General features: G+C 43.7%; 1 protein-coding gene across 1 annotated transcript in view; it reads right to left on the bottom strand.

The window, feature by feature from the left end:
- Window positions 1-19,582, bottom strand: part of RET (ret proto-oncogene) — a 59,651-nt gene that overhangs the window by 18,861 nt on the left and 21,208 nt on the right. The window contains exons 4-9 of the mRNA XM_068255474.1: window positions 19,130-19,386; window positions 17,182-17,329; window positions 9,594-9,701; window positions 6,714-6,922; window positions 2,489-2,611; window positions 775-845 (exon numbers count right to left, since the gene is read on the bottom strand). Of these exons, the coding sequence (XP_068111575.1) occupies window positions 775-845; window positions 2,489-2,611; window positions 6,714-6,922; window positions 9,594-9,701; window positions 17,182-17,329; window positions 19,130-19,386 (916 nt within the window). The remainder of the gene's footprint in view (window positions 1-774; window positions 846-2,488; window positions 2,612-6,713; window positions 6,923-9,593; window positions 9,702-17,181; window positions 17,330-19,129; window positions 19,387-19,582) is intronic.

Here is a 19,582-nt window from a genome sequence, read left to right as displayed (position 1 = left end):
TTAATATTACAAAAAAAATTATTGGTAACAATTGGGGAGTGTGGGAGTTAATGAGTTAAATTTAATAGTGATAATATTGTATTTGTATGTGAAAAATGTGTTTGGGTGTAGTACTTTTTGGCCACAAGATGGCCACATTTTTTTTTTACAGGCGTCCTACAAGCGTCGGAAGGACACTTGCAGGAAGGAAGGCTGGGAAACGGAGTTTTTTCACAATGATCGGCTGCCTCTCATAGAAGCATGCTGATCATTGCGGGGGCAGAGATCAACGAACGGGAATGTATTTTCCCGTTCATTGATCTCCGGGCGAGCGGGCAGCGGTGTGCACGATCGCGGGAGTGCGAGCGGGAGCGCGGACAGCGGCGGCGGGGGGTGCGTATATATACGCTCCCGGCGGGGAACTGAAGTCCAAAGGAGCGTAGATATACCGTACCCGGGCGGCGAAGTGGTTAATACTTTACTTGCCAGGTGTTTGCCACTGTCGCGTTCCTTGTTTGTGATTTTCGCGCGCAGTTACTGCCTGATCAAGCTTGTCGGCCCGAGATTTTCCACAGGTCTGATGGATACATACGACCAAATTCGGCCTGAAATCGGTCGAATTGATGATCAAGCATGTTCTTGGTGGCACAGATTTTCATCAAATTGGGTAATTCCCAATAAATCTGATGGTTGGTCTGCAGCCAAATCTACAGATGTATGGCCACCTTTATTATACATACATCTGTCGATGTAAATGGTTACTTTGTCAATAAGAAAGTGGAGAAGACAGCTTACACATCACTTTGCGTGGTGTAAATGTGATCGAACAAGGACTCGATTGCCATCCACTTCACTGGTATTCTTCCCTGGAAATCACAGCATGAAAAAGATTACAGCATCCAGATAAAAAAAAAAAAAAAAAAAAACAAGTCTATTAGAAAAAAATAAATAAATATTAACAGTACATTGTTGTAACTAATCGCGTTATTCTGACTTGCTGCATGCAGGCTTTGTACCAAAGTTTATGTCCAGTCTCCATTGCAGTTCACACTCATTGTAATGCATGCATTGTGCAGATGACCACTGTGAACCAGGCCTTATTTCACACAGTTGAGAATATTGACAAACAAAAGTGGACACCCAAAAATACATTCTCAAGTTTTAAAGTTCTCATTTTGGCGAAAAATGTATATTTTGTATGGCTAATGTTTTTGTAAAAATGTAGAGAAAATGCAAATCCACACTTTCTAGCTGTGCCATTGCATTCATGTACTGTATCAGGGCCGGCCAGCTCCAGTCCTCAGGGGCCTTATCCACAACAGTTTTGTGGGAAGGACAGAGCCATGTGTTTTATGGGACACACTGTACCTTATTCAGGGCCGGCCCGCTCATGAGGCGGGGTGAAACTTTTGCCTCAGGCGGCAAATTTCTAGGGGCGGCATCCGCCCGTCGGAGGGTGCGGGGAGCCGGCCGCCTAGCTGGAGGGGTAGCGGGCAAGACGGGGGTATTGGGCCTAGCGGCGGGGAGGGGGGTCGGACCCCCCCCCTCCCTCGCCTGGGTCCCCGTCCTCCGCTCCCCTCCAGCCTTAAATACATCCGAACTAGCGCAACTCGTAAGAGGCAGTGGGCGGGGAGGACTCACCTCTTCCTCGCTCGATCCAGCGTGCGCTCCACTGACGTCACTTCCTGCACGCCGCCCACTGTATTGTAAATGGACGGCGCTGCAGGAAGGGACGTCAGTGGAGCGCACGCTGGATCGAGCGAGGAAGAGGTGAGTCCTCCCCGCCCACTGCCTCTTACGAGCTGCGCTAGTTCGGATGTATTTAAGGCTGGAGGGGAGCGGAGGACGGGGACCCAGGCGAGGGAGGGGGGGGTCCGACCCCCCTCCCCGCCGCTAGGCCCAATACCCCCGCCCTGCCCGCTACCCCTCCAGCTCGGCGGCGGCCCCCCCCCGGGGCCCCGGCGGCAAAAAGTCTAGGGCCGGCCCTGACCTTATTCTCTCTTATCTTGTAATTAGTGCTTTGCTAAAAAGGTAACATGATTTCAGACATCGAGAACTGGACACTGTCCACTATACTGTGTGCTTTATGGGTTTTTTTTTAAGTTAAGCCATAGTTCCCAACTGTCCTTCTGTGGGAACCAAATCCATCTGTCCCCCTTTCTTCCTCATTTGTCCCGCTTTCAGGACTGATGTGTGAATATGTGTATTTTTCAGCTTAAAAATGTGTTTAACTGACTCTAAACTTTACTCCCTTCAAATTGATGCATCTCTTATTTCCAAATGGTAATAATAAGGAAATCTAATGATAATAGAAAAGACCAGAGTGGTATGAATTATAAGACTGCATCTTTTGCCTATGGATTCTTTGTGATATGCATGACTAGGAGTATGGCAGCGGTGTGTCTGGAGATGTGGCAGGGGTGTGTCTTAAGGTGGCCCTTTTTGTTACCTCAGAAAGTTAGGAGGTATGTTGAAGTGACAGTTTTGCAGACATTTGATTTTTTTTTACCTTGCTTCTCTTCACATAAGAGTCCTCTTCATACACATCTCTAGAAAGGCCAAAATCTGATATTTTCATCTTGCGACCTTCTGCCACCAGGACATTCCTGGCTGCTAGATCTCGATGGACGAGCTGTGAAAAGGCCATCATACAATTTAAATCATGATAGCGGACACTGACGCTTTATATGGTGCAAAAAGCTTTGTACTGCATTGTGCAGAAATGACAGCAGTCAGAGCCACATTCCGGCATTAGTCTGGTGGCTGTCAGAATCTAAAGTCTATTTGTCAATGTATGGTGGGCTTAAAGGAATAGTGTTGGGGGTCGGGGAAAATGAGTTGAACTTACCTGGGGCTTCTAATGGTCCCCCCGCTGACGTCCTGTGCCCGCGCAGCCGCTCACCGGTGCTCCGGCCCCGCCTCCAGTTCTCTTCTGGAATTTCAGACTTTAAAGTCTGAAAACCACTGCGCCTGCGTTGCCGTGTCCTCGCTCCCGCTGATGTCACCAGGAGCGTACTGCGCAAGCCCAGTATGGTATGTGCCTGCGCAGTACGCTCCTGGTGACATCAGCGGGAGCGAGGAGATATGGAGGCTGCCATATTTATTTTGTCTTAAACAATACCAGTTGCCCAACATCTTGCTCATCCCTTTGGCATCGGTAGTGTCTGAATCAAACACTTGAAATAAGCATGCAGCCAATCCAGTCAGACTTCAGTCAAAAACATCTGAAGTGCATGCTTGTTTAGGGAATAAGCCTCAATAGGATCCAGAGGCTTCCCTCTCCCGTTGCAAGTACCCCCCTCCCCCCCCCCCCACTGCCCTACCCCATTAACCCGCCGCCCTCAAACCTTTCCTTGTAAACCAGGGAGTGTTTTTAGCGCCAGCTGGTGAACAGATAAATTACACTGCACAGATTTTTGTTATATAAAAAAAATTAAAAAATAAAAATTATATATATATATATATATATATATATATATATATATATATATCACTTCCAAAGCCCCCTCCCTCTCTACCACAGTTACCAAACAAACAAATTTAAAAAGAAATGTAAAAAAAAAATCCATAAATAGTTGCCTTAGGAATGTTATGAGGACCGATTACTGTTATTTTAGTACATAAGGGCTTACAATTGATAGGCCACAAAAAAAAAACCCAGAAAAAGTACACCTTTATTTTCAAATATTATATTGTCGACATACATTGTGCTAGGAGCATAATTTAAATGCTGTGATAGCCAGGACTGATGGGCAAATCAATGGGTGGGTTTTATTTACAGTAGCATTGCTTATTTTAAAACTATAGAGGTGAAATTGGAAAAATAATGTCTTTTTTCTTTTTTTGTGTATTTGCCTATAAAATGCATATAAAATAAAGTAATTACTGAAAACAAATATCACTCACAAAAAAAAAAAATCTGTGGTGAAAAAAACAAGATATAGATCAGTGTAATGAGTAGTGATTAAGTTATTGGCGAATGAATGGGAGAGGTGCTGACAGAGGTTTTCGTCCTGAAGGTGAAAACACCTGTAGGCTGAAGTGGTGAAACAATGCAGATTGCCTCACTGTCCTGCTGATCCACTGTCTCTTGTGTGTAATATAGCCATAGACCCTGAACAAGCATGTAGATCAGATGTTTTTGACTGAAGTCAGACTGGATTAGCTGCATGCTTGTTTCAGGTGTGTGATTTAGCCACTACTGATGCCAAATAAATAAGCACAGTAAGAACAATACTGATTTGTTTTAGGACATTGCTTTAAAAAAAACAAAACTTTTTTTTTATTAGAGTAGATGTTAGCTTCAAGGGAAACATTTATTCTAATGAAAATCTGTGATCAATTCTCTATGGACATATTCATTGATCACCAATGCCCTTTTTTAGCAATCAATCCTGCCTGGAGCCATATGGAGAAGCAGGGCCATAGATCCCACAGCTTTGTATTCTTAAAACAGAATGCTTTTAAAGGATACCACAACTGACATGTGACATAATGAGATAGACATGGGTATGTACAGTGCCTAGCACACAAATAACTATGCTGTGTTCCTTTTTTTCTTTCTCTGCCTGAAAGAGGTAAATATCAGGTATGTAAGTGGCTGACTCAGTCCTGACTCAGACAGGAAGTGACTACAGTGTGACCTTCACTGATAAGAAATTCCAACTATAAAACACTTTCCTAGAAGAAAATGGCTTCTGAGAGCAAGAAAGAGATAAAAAAAGGGGGAAATTCTTATCAGTGAGGGTCACACTGTAGTCACTTCCTGTCTGAGTCAGGAGTGAGTCAGCCACTTACATACCTGATATTTACCTCTTTCAGGCAGAGAAAGAAAAAAAGGAACACAGCATAGTTATCTGTGTGCTAGGCACTGTACATACCCATGTCTATCTCATTATGCCACATGTCAGTTGTGGTATCCTTTAAGAAGGCAAGTTTCTGTAGTGCATAGCATTTTAGTAAGGAGGTTTTTGGTCCCTTTCAGCCCCTTACACACCCCTATGAGTTGTGGTTCACCATGAGCTTGCTGGGCAATTTGTAACAGATTTGTATTGTAGCGCAATGCTAGATGTTGCAGTGGTGCAATCAATTTAGATAAGATTTCTGCTGAAATATGGATTTATTCAGTTATGACATTCAAATAAACACATATGCAGAGGAAGAAATCTTTCTATAGTAATAAAAGAAAACAAATTTATTTTTTTTATAAATGTCACATGTTATGGTTAATTGGAAAAAAAATGATAAAAAAAAGATCAAGCACTATTGGCTGAAAATGACAGAAGACATAAAACTTTTCACATTTGATTATTAAAATTATCAAAGATTGCAACACTGTGTAAAGGAATATCTCCAAAATTAAATACAGAATTATAAAGCAACATCACCTGTTTTTGCCCAGGTCATATAAGGAAGGTAACATCAGAGACTGGTAAAGGACCAGTAAAATGCGATGGTGTTATCGCATGATCACATGCAGGCACACATGATCACTTTTTCCTTGCATTGCAGTGGATCACTTATGAATACTTCTTTAGAGAATAAGGCCTCAGCCTTTGGTGCTGTGCTTATGTTAAAGGGTTATTATAAGGAACCCGAGGCGTAAGACCTATGGACGCTGCCATATTTATTTCCTTCAAAATAATACCAGTTGCCTGGCAGTCCTGCTGATCTTTCTGGTCAGTAGGTTCTAAATCACACACCTGAAACAAGCATGCAGCTAATCGTGTCGTATTTGTCTTAAACATCCAATCTGCATGCTTGTGACAGGGGCCCAGGCTTAAAGAATTAGAGGCAGATGATCAGAAGGACAGCCAGGCAATCTGCATTATTTATAAAGGAAATAAACATGTCAGCCTTCATATCTGTTTCACCTCAGGTTCCCATTTAACATATTTTGGGCTGTAATGGCTTTAAAGCTACATATGCACTTTACATGTCTGGCCAAGACGATCACAAACCATTTTTTTTTGCAGAGAAAAATCTGAAGTGCGTAGTGTCCCCAGCATTACTGTCCTTCCCTGCAGCAATCCAGTAAAACAGATAGAGCTTGCCGGACAGCCATTGTTCTTGCAGGAACATTACTTGAAGCTTTTGTAACTCAATGCAAAAAAAATAAATAAAATAAAATAAAGTACTATGCTTTAAAGGTAACGTCCGAGGTACTTAAAATACAAATCGACTTACCCGGGGCTTCCTCTAGCTGTCCTGTGCCCTCACCGCAGCTCCCCTCCCAGCAGGAGGCCCGGGAGTCCCCTTCAGGTGCAGATGCTGACCTCACTAGGTCGGCATATACTGCGCGAGAGCCGCTCGCGGTCGTGCTGGTGTTATCTGGAGTATTCTACTGCAGAACTACTGCACCTGTGCAGTACACTCCAGATGACGTCAGTGCCACCGTGAGTGGCTCCCACACATGTGCAGTAGAGGACAACCTGACGAGGTCAGCACCTGCACCGGAAGGAACTCCCGGGCCTGGGCAAGGGGCTGGAGAAAGCCCTGGGTAAGTAGATTTTTTTTTTTTTTTTAATACCTCCGGAAATTCCCTTTAAGGTGACATTTGATGAACTAAAAAACGGAAACCTGTGTGAACTCAGTCTAAGTTTTAAATTAATTAATTTTTTTCCCTTATAAAATAATAGTTACACATGTGAGGCCTGGGTGATGTAAGCGCTCAAGATATTGAAAAAGAGAGAGAGTGTGTTCTGAGTGGAAGCAGAAGATATAATCAAGCTTACCTTCATCTCTGCTAAATACTGCATTCCCCGGGATATCTGCCAGGCAAAGGATATGAGGTCTCCCATTGTTAAGGCTCTTTCATCTGGGTTATCCAAGTAGCTGGAGTTACGATTGGAATCGCCAGAACTGGGTCCCACTTTACGGCTTTCTCGCAGGAAGCTACGCAAAGATCCATACTTGGCATATTCCACTATTAGGTACAAGGGACCTGAATGTGGGAAAATAATCAGTTATTGAATATTTCATGAGGAACTTGCAAATGTATGTGACAGCAGGCCTCTGAGATGCAAACTGCGCAACTCACGTTACAGTGAGGGGAAAAGTATTTGATTCCTGCTAATTCTGCAAATTTACCCTCTGACCAAGAAATGACCAGTCTATAATTGTAATAGTAGATTTATTATAGCTGTGAGAGACAGAAATACAATAAAAGAACCCTCAAACCCTAGTGCCCCAAAATCAGAGCTTAATATGCATTTTAATAAGTGAAACAAGCATTTGATTCCCTATCAAGCAGCAAGATTTCAGGCTCCCAGGTGTCTTCACTGTATGCAGGTAACACGCTGACAGTAGGAGGCCCCTCTGTGAGGGAGAGCTCCAAATCCCAGCTTGTTACAGGGCCTGTATAAAATGTCCACAGAAGCAATCATTCAGATTCCAAACTAACCACCACATGGACAAGACCAAAGAGCTGTCCAAGGATTTAGGGAAAAGACTGTAGACTTGCACAATTTTGTCAAATCTTGGGTGAGCATCCCCTTCCCTCAGCTAGGGCATTGAAAATTGGCCATGGATGGGTATTCCAGCATGAAATGACCCAAAACACACAGTAAAGGCAAAAAAGGAGTGGCTCAAGATCAAGAAGAAGCACATGAAGATCCTGAAGTGGCTTATTCAGTCTCCAGACTCTAATCCAATAGAAAATCTGTGGAGACTTGGAGAGGATCTGCAAAGAGGAGTAGACCAAATCCTTCCTGAGATGAGTGCAAACCTGGTGGCCAACTACAAGAAATGTGTGACTTCTGTGATTGCCAACAAGCGTTTTGTCACCAAGTACTAAGTCAGCTTTTGATTGTACTTAATTCACCTATTACAATACATATCAAGCTGTGATTTTGTGGCACTGGGTCTTGCAGGGTTCCTTTGTTGTTATTCCGTTTCTCACATCTACAATAAACCCTCCATTATAATTATTGACTGGTCATTCTTGGCCAAGGAGCAAACAAGCAAAATCAGCAGGGAATCAAATACTTCTTTACCTTTCTGTGTGTGGTTTCTGCAACCTCAAATACACACTGTGGGCTCTATTCATAAAAAAGTTGTTGCGAGAAAACTCCTGGAGGGAAAATACCGCAGCGGTATTTTACACTTTTGGGTGGTCATTCAAAGAAATCTTGAAAGCTGCGATGCAAGGGCGGAGATCTCCCGCTGAAAGCTGGCGGTAAGCTGTCGGAAGGCATGCGGAAACACTTCAGCCGGCAGAGTCCCTCCGTGCACTGCTCTCTCTGGGAGGTCTGTCCCATTCACTTGTATGTAATCCGCAAAATCAGAGGAAGCGGTATTTCCCGTCCACATACCGCTTCCTCTAATCTTTATGAATGGCCATTTTGTTACTTTTTTCTAGATAAATCTAGAAAAACACTGGAGAAGGCGGAAATTTCTCGCTCTGCTGGGGGATTGTAGATTTTCATGCGGGAACAGCTTTTTTGAATGCCCACTTTGCTAAATGGACGGGAAAATCCGCTGTTTTGAGCGGAAAACTTGCGGTAAGGTTTTATGAATAGAGCCCAATATGTTGCCCGCATTACGTGCATTATTAGCCAACCAGGCCAGAGTCAAAGGTTACCAAATGTATATTGTATGTCTTGTAGCAAAACCGTAATGATTTTCCTCATGTGTTTTCATTTTGCCAGTTAGCTCAAGGGCTACAGGGGTAAGGTGTTGGCATTGTTCAGTAAATTTGTGGGTGTTGGTGAGTGGACTAAACCCAAAAGAGGCAGCTAGTCGGGGCTGTGTCTGCCAGAAATCGAGCATTTGTACAGCCCCGGTGAGCCCCTAAGCTTTCAGAGTGCCTGATCATCTCAGGCAAGTGCATTGTTTCCTTCCTTACCCCGCCTGCCAAAAGCTGCTGCATGTGCAGTGCCATCATCCCTCCTCCCCACTCTACAGCCACAACACGTTGTGCTCTGAATTAACAGCAAAGCGTCTGCATTGTACTTGTTTACCAAAGTGTTGCCCACAGGATCATGCTGGATCCTGATGGGTAACACTATGTGTGTCTGTACCTTTAGAGATGGTCACTGAATTGCAAATATTCCCAACTTGATACATAGTGTTGCAATGCGTATGTAGACTGAAAGTGGACCAATCATATGCAGTTTCTGGCAATGTGGTTTGGTCCAATTTCAATCTGCGTACAAACTGTACCAAAATTTGCAAGCCAGGTAAAAAAACAACTAATACAGAAACGGTTTATGTGCAATGCAGAAAATGCACAAGACCTTGCACGGTAGTCATTGGCATAACTACAACTTATGGGCCCCCCAAGCAAAACTTTAAAAGGGCCCCTCCAAGGTTAACACCCCTTCCCTTGGTGACCTTCTGGGTGTGGGGGGGCCCATCTTACAAGGGGCATAAAACAAGTGTGGCCATCAATATTTTCACATACATAACAAGTGTAGCGACAAAAACACCTGACTGGGAGCATGGTCCGCTGCATTGGAGGAAGGGAAGGTTAGTAGTAGGAGGCCCCCAACAGCTCTGGGCCGCACTGTGGTTGCAGGGGCTGATCCCCTATAGTTACGCCCCTGACAGCAATTATGATCATCTGTTCATCTAGTGAACAATCACTATCACGGGTTTTGATTTGGGTTACTCACCATCCTGAGTACAGGCTCCATACAGTTTAATGACGTGTGGATGATTCACTTGCTTCAGGAGATTAAACTCTGAGAGGAGATCTCGCAGCTCACTCTGTGAGGCACTTTCTGTGAAGAGAAGACAAGAGACCATCTTATAACTCCATACTCTGCATGGGATGTTCTCAGTGAGTCACTGACAACATTCCTTTATTCAAGGACGTGAACTGTGATATCCGTGCTGGAAATGTGCAGAAAATTCTCCCAACAAGCAAATCTTCACTAAAGCAATAAAGGGAACAAATCATTTAGCTTACTGTTGTGTCTAGTGGCGGAGCTAAGGAGCTGTGGGACCCAATGCAAGTTTTACAATGGGACCCCCCAAGCGCTCTGTACACAACAACTGATACGGCGCACCAAAACCTGCCAATGGCAACTACAGTGTCAGAGGTGCAAAAAGGGGATGAGGTACAGTTTGTTAATGATTACCACTATTAAAGTATCATTATGAGCTAATACTGTAGTTGAGGGAGGGCCCTTCGGGGCCCCGATGCAGTCGCTATCTCTGCAACCCCTATTGCTATGCCCCTGGTTGTATCCATTATCAGCTGAAGGCTAACTGCTTGGTATCTAGTGGCTTTCATTTACTTGCCCAATGTCCACTTTCTAGGTCGATGGAGCTTTACACTCAACCCTAACTAGTACAAACAGAATAACACTACCACAAGGCATGACCACGATAGTAACAGGCATCCTGCTTGTGATCTCAGACACAGATGACAGCAAGAACTAACATGTATTAAAGAAAGGCAATTCCTAATAGTTTACTATGTTACTGGGAATTTATGTGTTTACTATTGATATAGCTCTCACATTTCCCACAGCACTTTACACAGTACATCGTTTTGTCATTAGTGGTATCTCAGTGGGGTTCACATTAAAATGCTTTTGTAAGGGTGTTAATTAACCACATTTATAACAGTCCATGTGTAAGTGCATTCGTGCTGTGGGAGTGCACGTTTGCTGTGGGAGCGTAGATATGCTGGAGAAGGGCAGGTGTGCTTGAGGAGTACATGCATTGTGGCCTTCTGCCCATGTGCTCCGCTCATGATAGCGCTCCCGTGGCTGGCAACGCTCTGTGTTTGCACAGTTCACAGAGACTTGAACTATGCAAATACACATAAGAGGCACGTGTTGCACCCGCACATTCGCAGTGGCAGCATGGAGCAGAGCGGAACTTTTAAGTGGGACTTGATAGTGGCTGGAAGAAGAACCAGGTAAGTAAAACTTTTCTTTGAATGAATGCTCAGTCGGGGATTTTATCAGAGCTGATAACAGGCAGACTGTGCAGTGAAAAATTAAACAGAGAGCAGGGTAGGTGTTTTCTCTAATATTCCCACCAATATATATGGCAAAATACACGAGGGTGCTTCGTCTCTGGTTCACTTTAAGCCTGATGCGGTGTAGTTTTTACTACACTGGCTTCCTTGCACGGGATACGATTGTGCATCCATGTCAGCATCAGACTTTGCTGTCCAGAGACAGCTGAGCACTGTACCACGGTCAGGAGGTGATTTCATTGGCTCCTGATCCTGTGAGCCAATCACAGTGATCATAAAGAAAAAAATGAAAAAAAGGCTTTGGTTCTTAACCTGTTAGCTGCAAGCTGTTGCAGTGAAACGCCATGCTGGAGCCTCCTAATGGCTCCAGGACGGTTTAATGTGTTGGTCGCCCTCACTGCCGCAGTGCAAGTGCGTGCGCCTGACGCCCTTCAGGAATCAGAGATCCATGATTGGTTCCCCTAACCAATCACAATGCTTGGAATGAACAATTATAATAAACAGTCTAAGCTAAGCATCAGTGGGAGGGCGGGGCTACATACTAATATACAGCAATATACAGTGGTGTGAAAAACTATTTGCCCCCTTCCTGATTTCTTATTCTTTTGCATGTTTGTCACACTTATATGTTTCTGCTCATCAAAAACCGTTAACTATTAGTCAAGGATAACATAGCTGAGCTCGGGCTATGCCGCCGGAAGGCACCGCTCAGGCCCCGCTGGGCCGATTTGCATAATTTTTTTTTTGCTACATGCAGCTAGCACTTTGCTAGCTGCGTGTGCAATCCGATCGTCGCCGCTACCCGCTGATTCGCCGCTAACCGTCGCGTTGCAGCCGCCCCCCAGACCCCGTGCGCTGCCTGGCCAATCAGTGCCAGGCAGCGCTGTGGGGTGGATCGGAGTCCCATTTGACGTCACGACGTCAATGACGTCAATCCCGCCCGTCGCCATGGCGACGGGGGAAGCCCGCCATGGTGACGGGGGCGACGGGGGAAGCCCTCCAGGAGATCCCGTTCTTAGAACGGGATCTCCTGATCCGATCGGAGGGGCTGGGGGCATGCCGCTGAGCAGCGGCTATCATGTAGCGAGACAAGGTCTCACTACATGAAAACATTTTTTTTTTTTTAAATGGCTTTGGTGCCCCCTGGCGGATTTTCATAAACCGCCAGGAGGGTTAAATGATGGTTTTTATTATTTAGTGAGAAAAAAAACTCAAAACCTACGTGGCCCTGTGGGAAAAAGAAATTGCCCCTGAACCTAATAACTGGTTGGGCCACCCTTAGCAGAAATAACTGCAATCAAACGTTTGCGATAACTTGCAACGAGTCTTTTACAGCGCTCTGGAGGAATTTTGGCCCACTCATCTTTGCAGAATTGTTGTGATTCAGCTTTATTTGAGGGTTTTCTAGTATGAACCGCCTTTTTAAGTTCATGCCACAACATCTCAATAGGATTCAGGTCAGGACTTTGACTAGGCCACTCCAAAGTCTTCATTTTGTTTTTCTTCAGCCATTCAGAGGTGGATTTGCTGGTGTGTTTTGGGTCATTGTGCTGCTGCAGCACCTAAGATCGCTTCAGCTTGAGTTGACGAACAGATGGCCGGACATTCTCCTTCAGGATTTTTTGGTAGACAGCAGAATTCATGGTTCCTTTTATCACAGCAAGCCTTCCAGGTCCTGAAGCAGCAAAACAACCCCAAACCATCACACTACCACCACTATATTTTACTGTTGGTATGATGTTCTTTTGCTGAAATGCTGTGTTACTTCTACGCCAGATGTAACGGGACATGCACCTTCCAAAAAGTTCAACTTTTGTCTCGTCGGTCCACCAGGTATTTTCCCAAAAGTCTTGGCAATCATTGACATGGTTTTTTTTAGCAAAATTGAGACAAGCCTTAATGTTCTTTTTGCTTAAAATTGGTTTGCGCCTTGGATATCTGCCATGCAGGCCATTTTTGCCCAGTCTCTTTCTTATGGTGGAGTCGTGAACACTGACCTTAATTGAGGCAAGTGAAGCCTGCAGTTCTTTAGATGTTGTCCTGGGGTCTTTTGTGCAGTGGCGTTCTGTTAATAGGGCGGCAGGGGGCGTGGCGCACCGGGTGTCAGCCTACAAAGGGGTGTCAAAAAGGCCAGCCCAGAGACTAGTTCATAACAGGGCTGCCTACCATCCAAATGACACTAAATTGTGTCACAATGCTCACCGCAGTACAGGGAGGCTGATCCACGAGCGGCTGAGCCAGAAAAAGTTCCAGGCATCCTCCTCTGTTTGTCCCTCCCTCTCTCTCTCCCGCCCTCCAATCAGCATAAGGCTATTTTGCACAGGCACCTCTCTCCTGCCAATGAAAGAGAGGGAGACTGTGGAGTGAGCCCGCCCACTCATCCCTTACAACTTTCAGCAGCGGCAGCCAGAGAGAGTGTGTGAGGCGAGCTGAGCTCCGTGGGGTCCACTATGGTGCAGTGACAGATCACCCTGTATCCTCACTAGATCACATGACTCCAGAGCAGGTATCCAGCTAACATTAATTAAAAATAGGAGGGTAAGAGTTGCCTGTAGCCTGATACATCTGGCAGAGGAACAGACTGAGAAGGAGAGGTCATTACAGGGGCTGCAGAGCTCTGCACTTTCTTACATTATGGAAGCAGAGGAAACAAAGTAGTGCAGGCTATGATCAGCTTATACATGACACAGTCACAGCCCTGTGAATGTCTCTGCTTCAGATGACTTCCCTTCCCGGGTCTCCTAGTTTAAAGTTTGTTGCTGTGAGGATCAGACACGTGCTTATGTGTCTGATTACAGAAGCACAGAGAGCTGTCATGCCAGTGCTCAGCACTGTGTAGTGAGCCATGTCCCCTCTATATGGGCAGCTTGTCACACATCCTAGCTGCAGGGAGATTTGAGCTCTGCAGGAGGGCTGCTATCTGACACTGAAGTGACCACCTGGGCTGGCCATGTGAGCAAGGACTGAATAGCTGTAATTAATGTAACCTTACTTGCGGGGATGGAGACTGCCCAGTATTCTGTATCAGCCTGGCCTGCTAGATAGCCTATACAGTCTCTCCAATCTTCCATCTTTTCCTCACTCCCCTATCCCCCTCAGCTTTCTTCTCTCTGTTTATTTTTGCCCCCCCTAAAAATACTATGTGCCATAATAATTGTTATTGTGCTGGCATTTACGTGAAACTTTATTCCCCTTTCACACTTATGCCGCTGCATCCTGTCACAAAAGCAGTGATAGTCCTATGTGACTATCAAACTGATTGCGGTGTAGCGTGTTGTGGCGAGTCTCATTGGGGTGACACAATAACTGCAGTGCGTCATGCGCGCTTAACCTGGTGGTGAGGCATACTTTTATTGTAAAGTACGCGCCACTGTATGGTCATACCGCAACAGTACCATGCGATGCAACCTTTTGGGACCATTGTGGTGCGATTGCTCTGCAGTTGTGTTGTAATTGCACCGTAACAGATTGTGCTAAGTGTAAAAGGGTCCTTACATAGTCCTGTCCCTTACTATTCTCAGAAGAGCTCACAATCTAATCCCCACCATAGTCATAGTGTAATGCTAGGCATACACAGTGCGTTTCTTTCTTATCAATCGAGCCGCTGATGTGCTCGATTGATAATATCCGACAGGTCCGATCACGAATGGATCGATTCCTGCGGGCGGACAATGGCAGGGAATAGAGCGGAAGATAAGCGGGATGAGCAGTAATCGATTCGGGCACACGAGCGGACGCGCTGGGACGTGACGGGAGTCGATCCGGTGACTAATCGAGCCACCGGAACGCACCGTGTATGCCTAGCATTTTTCCCTACCTTATTATCATTATGTATTTATATAGCACTGACATCTTCTGCAGCACTTTTCAAAGTACATAGTTATGTCACTAAATGTCCTCAGAGGAGCTCACACTCTAATCCTACCATAGACATAGTGTAATGTCCTACCATATTATTATTATGTATTTATATAGCACTGACATCTTATGCAGAACGTTACAGAGTATATAGTCATGTCACTGACTGTCCTCAGAGGAGCTAACAATCTAATCATACCATAATCATAGTCTAATGTCCTACCATATTATTATTATGTATTTATATAGCACTGACATCTTCTGCAGCACTTTACAGAGTATATAGCCATGTCCCTGACTGTCCTCAGAGGAGCTCACAATCTAATCCTACCATAGTCCTAGTCTTATGTCCTACCATATTATTATTATGTATTTATATAGCACTGACATCTTCTGCAGCACTTTACAGAGTACATAGTCATGTCATTGACTGTCCTCAGAGGAGCTCACAATCTAATCCTACCATAGTCCTAGTCTTATGTCCTACTATATTATTATGTATTTATATAGCACTGACATCTTCTGCAGCACTTTACAGAGTACATAGTCATGTCACTGACTGTCCTCAGAGGAGCTCACAATCTAATCCTACCATAGTCTAATGTGCTTCCATATTATTATGTATTTATATAGCACTGACCTCTTCTGCAGCATTTTATAGAGTACATAGTCATGTCTATCCTCAGAAGAGCTAACAATCTAATCATACCATAGTCATAGTCCAATGTCCTACCATATTCTTATAATGTATTTATATAGCACTGACATCTTCTGCAGCGCTGTACAAGGTACATAGTCATGTCACTGACTGTCCTCAGGGGATCATACAAGCTCATCCTACCACTGTCTAGCTGTCACGCTCACTACTTTACCTTTTTTATTTGGGGGGGGGGGGGGTGTCTGTAGATATCCAGCACCGGGTGTCAAATACCCTAGGTACGCCACTGCTTTTGTGGCCTCTCGGATGAGTTTTCTCTGTGCTCTTGGGGTAATTTTGGTCGTCCGGCCACTCCTGGGAAGGTTCATCACTGTTCCATGTTTTTGCCATTTGTGGATAATGGCTCTCACTGTGGTTCGCTGGAGTCCCAAAGCTGTAGAAATGGCTTTATAACCTTTACCAGACTGATAGATCTCAATTACAGTACTTTTGTTCTCATTTGTTCCTGAATTTCTTTGGATCTTGGCATGATGTCTAGCTTTTGAGGTGCTTTTGGTCTACTTCTCTGTCTCAGATAGCTCCTATTTAAGTGATTTCTTGATTGAAACAGGTGTGGCAGTAATCAGGCCTGGGGGTGACTACAGAAATTGAACTCAGGTGTGATAAACCACAGTTAAGTTATTTTTTAACAAGGGGGGCAATCACTTTTTCACACAGAGCCATGTAGATTTGGAGTTTCTTTTCTCACTAAATAATAAAAACCATCATTTAAAACTGCATTTTGTGTTCAATTATGTTATCTTTGACTAATAGTTAACGGTTTTTGATGAGCAGAAACATTTAAGTGTGACAAACATGCAAAAGAATAAGAAATCAGGAAGGGGGCAAATAGTTTTTCACACCACTGTATATATAAGTAAAGAAAGTGCTTCTGATGTTGAAACCAGGATATTTCATGTAATGTAAAGTGGGCATCCTGAATAACTTCTCGTTATAGTTCCTCTTTAAGGAAAGTATGCACCTTACATTCTGATTGCCAGAAATGATCATCTGTGATGGTTTAGGGTCCAGATATAGAGTGTGTAAGGGGTCCTGCGGTAGAAAAATGTTTTGTTGTTGTTGTCACCTGGTGTTAGTGGCTTCCCTTTCAGTAAAAGGCCAAGTTGAAAGATATTCGACAAGCTCTACTATAGTTCCTAAAGCAAAGTGTCTTGGAATCATGCTCAACCCCACCCCTATCCTTATAACAATACTGCTGCTCAATGGGGATCCAATTGTAAATGAGCAACAACTGTGCATAAATTGTTGAAACCACTTGGAACGATTGCTTTAAGCAGCTATTATCCAAGGCAAATATGTTACCAAACAGTTCCAAAGACATGGAAAGGGCATCCAGCTACAATAACCTCTCTGGTGAGACTTGATTGCTTCATACCCTATGTGCCTGGTTGTGTCGTACCATAGAAAACACCTCCCATACAAAGTACAAGTGTCACCTAGCACTGGAACTGTGAGATAGCACTCCACCTGCGTCAGATATTGTGATGTGACTATCGAGATATTCTGCTGAAAACCTCCTCATACTATTAAAGTAAATTTGTTGTGGTAACAAAAACAGCCCAAATCCTCAGAATACATGTAGAAGACGATGGAATAAAATAAAAGACATAAGAGGGGAACATAGAGGACGGTATAATAAAAGAAAAGACATAAGAGGGGAACATAGGTGGAGATAGGATATTATAAATGTTACCTTTTAACATTTTCACAGCTACTGTTGTGTAACCCGCTTTCCCTTTTAGTCTGAATGCTGTCGCTTTGACCACCTTTCCAAATTCTCCTTCTCCAAGAGTTTTGCCCAAGACCAAGTTTTTCCGGGGAAACTCCCACTTTGGATCCTCCTTATTGGGTGAGAAAAGTGATAAAAAAAATTAAATGGAACAAAACTACATTTTGTCATTTTTCCTCTTGCTACACATCTCACAGCCCTTCAGCGAATGGACATACAATGATTTTGTTGCCTTGGTTAGGTTCAGCTATTAAAACCTACTACCTCTTGCTGAAAAATGAAAATGGGTAGCAGCATCTTTCAGTAGATACACACGGCTTATACTAGGGATAGGTCCACTGAGGGTGAGGATTAATGCTTGGATTAATCTGAGTGTAAGGGCTGGGGTGTCAAACACAGGTATCAAAAGCAGTGTGCCCAGAACTGCCAATAAGTATGCTATAATCATTTGTCCTCTATCCATAAAAACATCTAGTCATGTCAGATAGGAGGACTGCTAAAAGGCAAGTAAAATAGCGGTCATGCAGTTGTAGTTCAACATAGCTCCTGCACCAGAATTTCATTATGGTTTCATTACAATTCTCACTGCAGGTGCCATCTACGATATCTTAATTGCTCAGTTTTTAATCCATTCCTGGTTTGCTGGAACTTAGGGCCATTGGGCCTGGACCACTGGAGTCATTAACAGTGCCAAATTCCACAGTTACTGTAGTTCAATTTAAAGCAAAGCTGGACTAACATAAAATGATGAGATAAACATGGGTGGGTACTTGTCGGGCTCCCACTTAGTGGTTTCCTGTGTTCACTCTCTATTTCTTTTCTTGCAAGGGCTAATCAAGTAGTGCTTTAGCTATGCAAGTGAAGCAGACTAATTGCAGTCAGATACAGTGGCAACCATCTTGATAAGTAAATTAAAGGGAGTATGAAGTGAGAGGAATATGCAGGCTGCCATCTTCATTCTTTACTATATAATGCCAGTTGCCAGACTTCTAAGCTCTGCCTACAATACTTTAAGTCACAAGCCTGGAATCAGATAATTAGATTCTGGACTGTCTGCATACATGTTGCAGGTGTGTGAAAAAAAAAATAAAGCCAAAAGCTCAGCATGACTGTTCGGTAACTAATATTGCTTATAAGGGAACCAAAATGGTAGTCTCTGAATTTTTTAGCATGCACAGGAAAACAATCCACGGACTGCCAATTTGCATCCATGTTCGTACGTCAAAAAAGGGAGCCCCGAAAAATAGGTGCTGAGTAATCCCGATAGTAGAATATTGTTGTATTTACTCCTATTTTGCTATTAAAGTGTAATTAGGATAGTAAAATATCAGTATTTAATACCGATTTTTTACTATAGCTAAATCTAAGCCTCTTCTCTCACTGAACCCTCCCCCTACCAATGCCTAACCTTAACCACACACCCCCATGCCTAACCTTAACCAACCCCGCCAACACTCCCCCCAGATAACCCTTCCTACCCCATACCTAACCTCAACCCCCCCACAACCCCCACATTTCCCCTCCTTGCTGCTAGCGAATGCCCAAATTTCCAGCTTCCCTTGCGCCCCCCCCAAAAGACAGATTGGGAGCAATTATAGAAACATTGTCCTTCTAGGTGATTCTGTCTTTCTGTGTTGTAGCTGAATGAACTAGGGTTGCCAACACACTGACATGGCTGCTCTTTATAGTTCACATTAGAACTGCAGCTCTTTCATTGGGGGGAAAAAAAAAAAAAAAAAATGAATATGAGCCTCCAGCTCAATTTAGCATTAGTACTACACCTACAATTGATTATCTTAAAAATGTATTTTCTATTAAGGTTTGCTTTAAATTTTCTATAAAAAATATGATTGGTTGCTTTTACCATTCTGTTAAGTAAGACCAGTTATTTGAAATCACCATTGAAACTTACAGGGATTTTAAATGTGTCCACAGAAACCTGGTTTTCCATAGAGTCCAGAGATGGGCGCCGAGCATTGTTGGAGGAATAGCTGACTGGGTAGGACTGGGCAGGCCGGCGAAAAGTCATCTCAGCAGAAGCTATTGGAGGCTTGGGTGAGTTCTTATGGTAACGATAAATAAAGTATGAGGAGAGCATCACAGAGATTGTGAAGGATAGGAAGACTCCACATGCTATGACTGTTTTACAGGTGTCATCACAAAGGGTTACTGTAGAGGAAAATTGAAAGTATCGGATAAATCATATGAAGTTAACAATATTTATATACTAAAACACTCAATACACTAAAACATGCATATACATTTCAACCATAAATGAAATCCCAGGAATTTTAAACTATAAGTGTAGATGCATCTAGAGAGTGACTTAACGTGAACCTCCGGACTAAAAATCTACTCAGCAGAA

This window comes from Hyperolius riggenbachi, chromosome 10 (genome assembly GCF_040937935.1).
Source record: "Hyperolius riggenbachi isolate aHypRig1 chromosome 10, aHypRig1.pri, whole genome shotgun sequence".
Taxonomy (NCBI): Eukaryota; Metazoa; Chordata; class Amphibia; order Anura; family Hyperoliidae; genus Hyperolius; species Hyperolius riggenbachi.
This window is presented reverse-complemented; position numbering and strand designations above follow the sequence as displayed.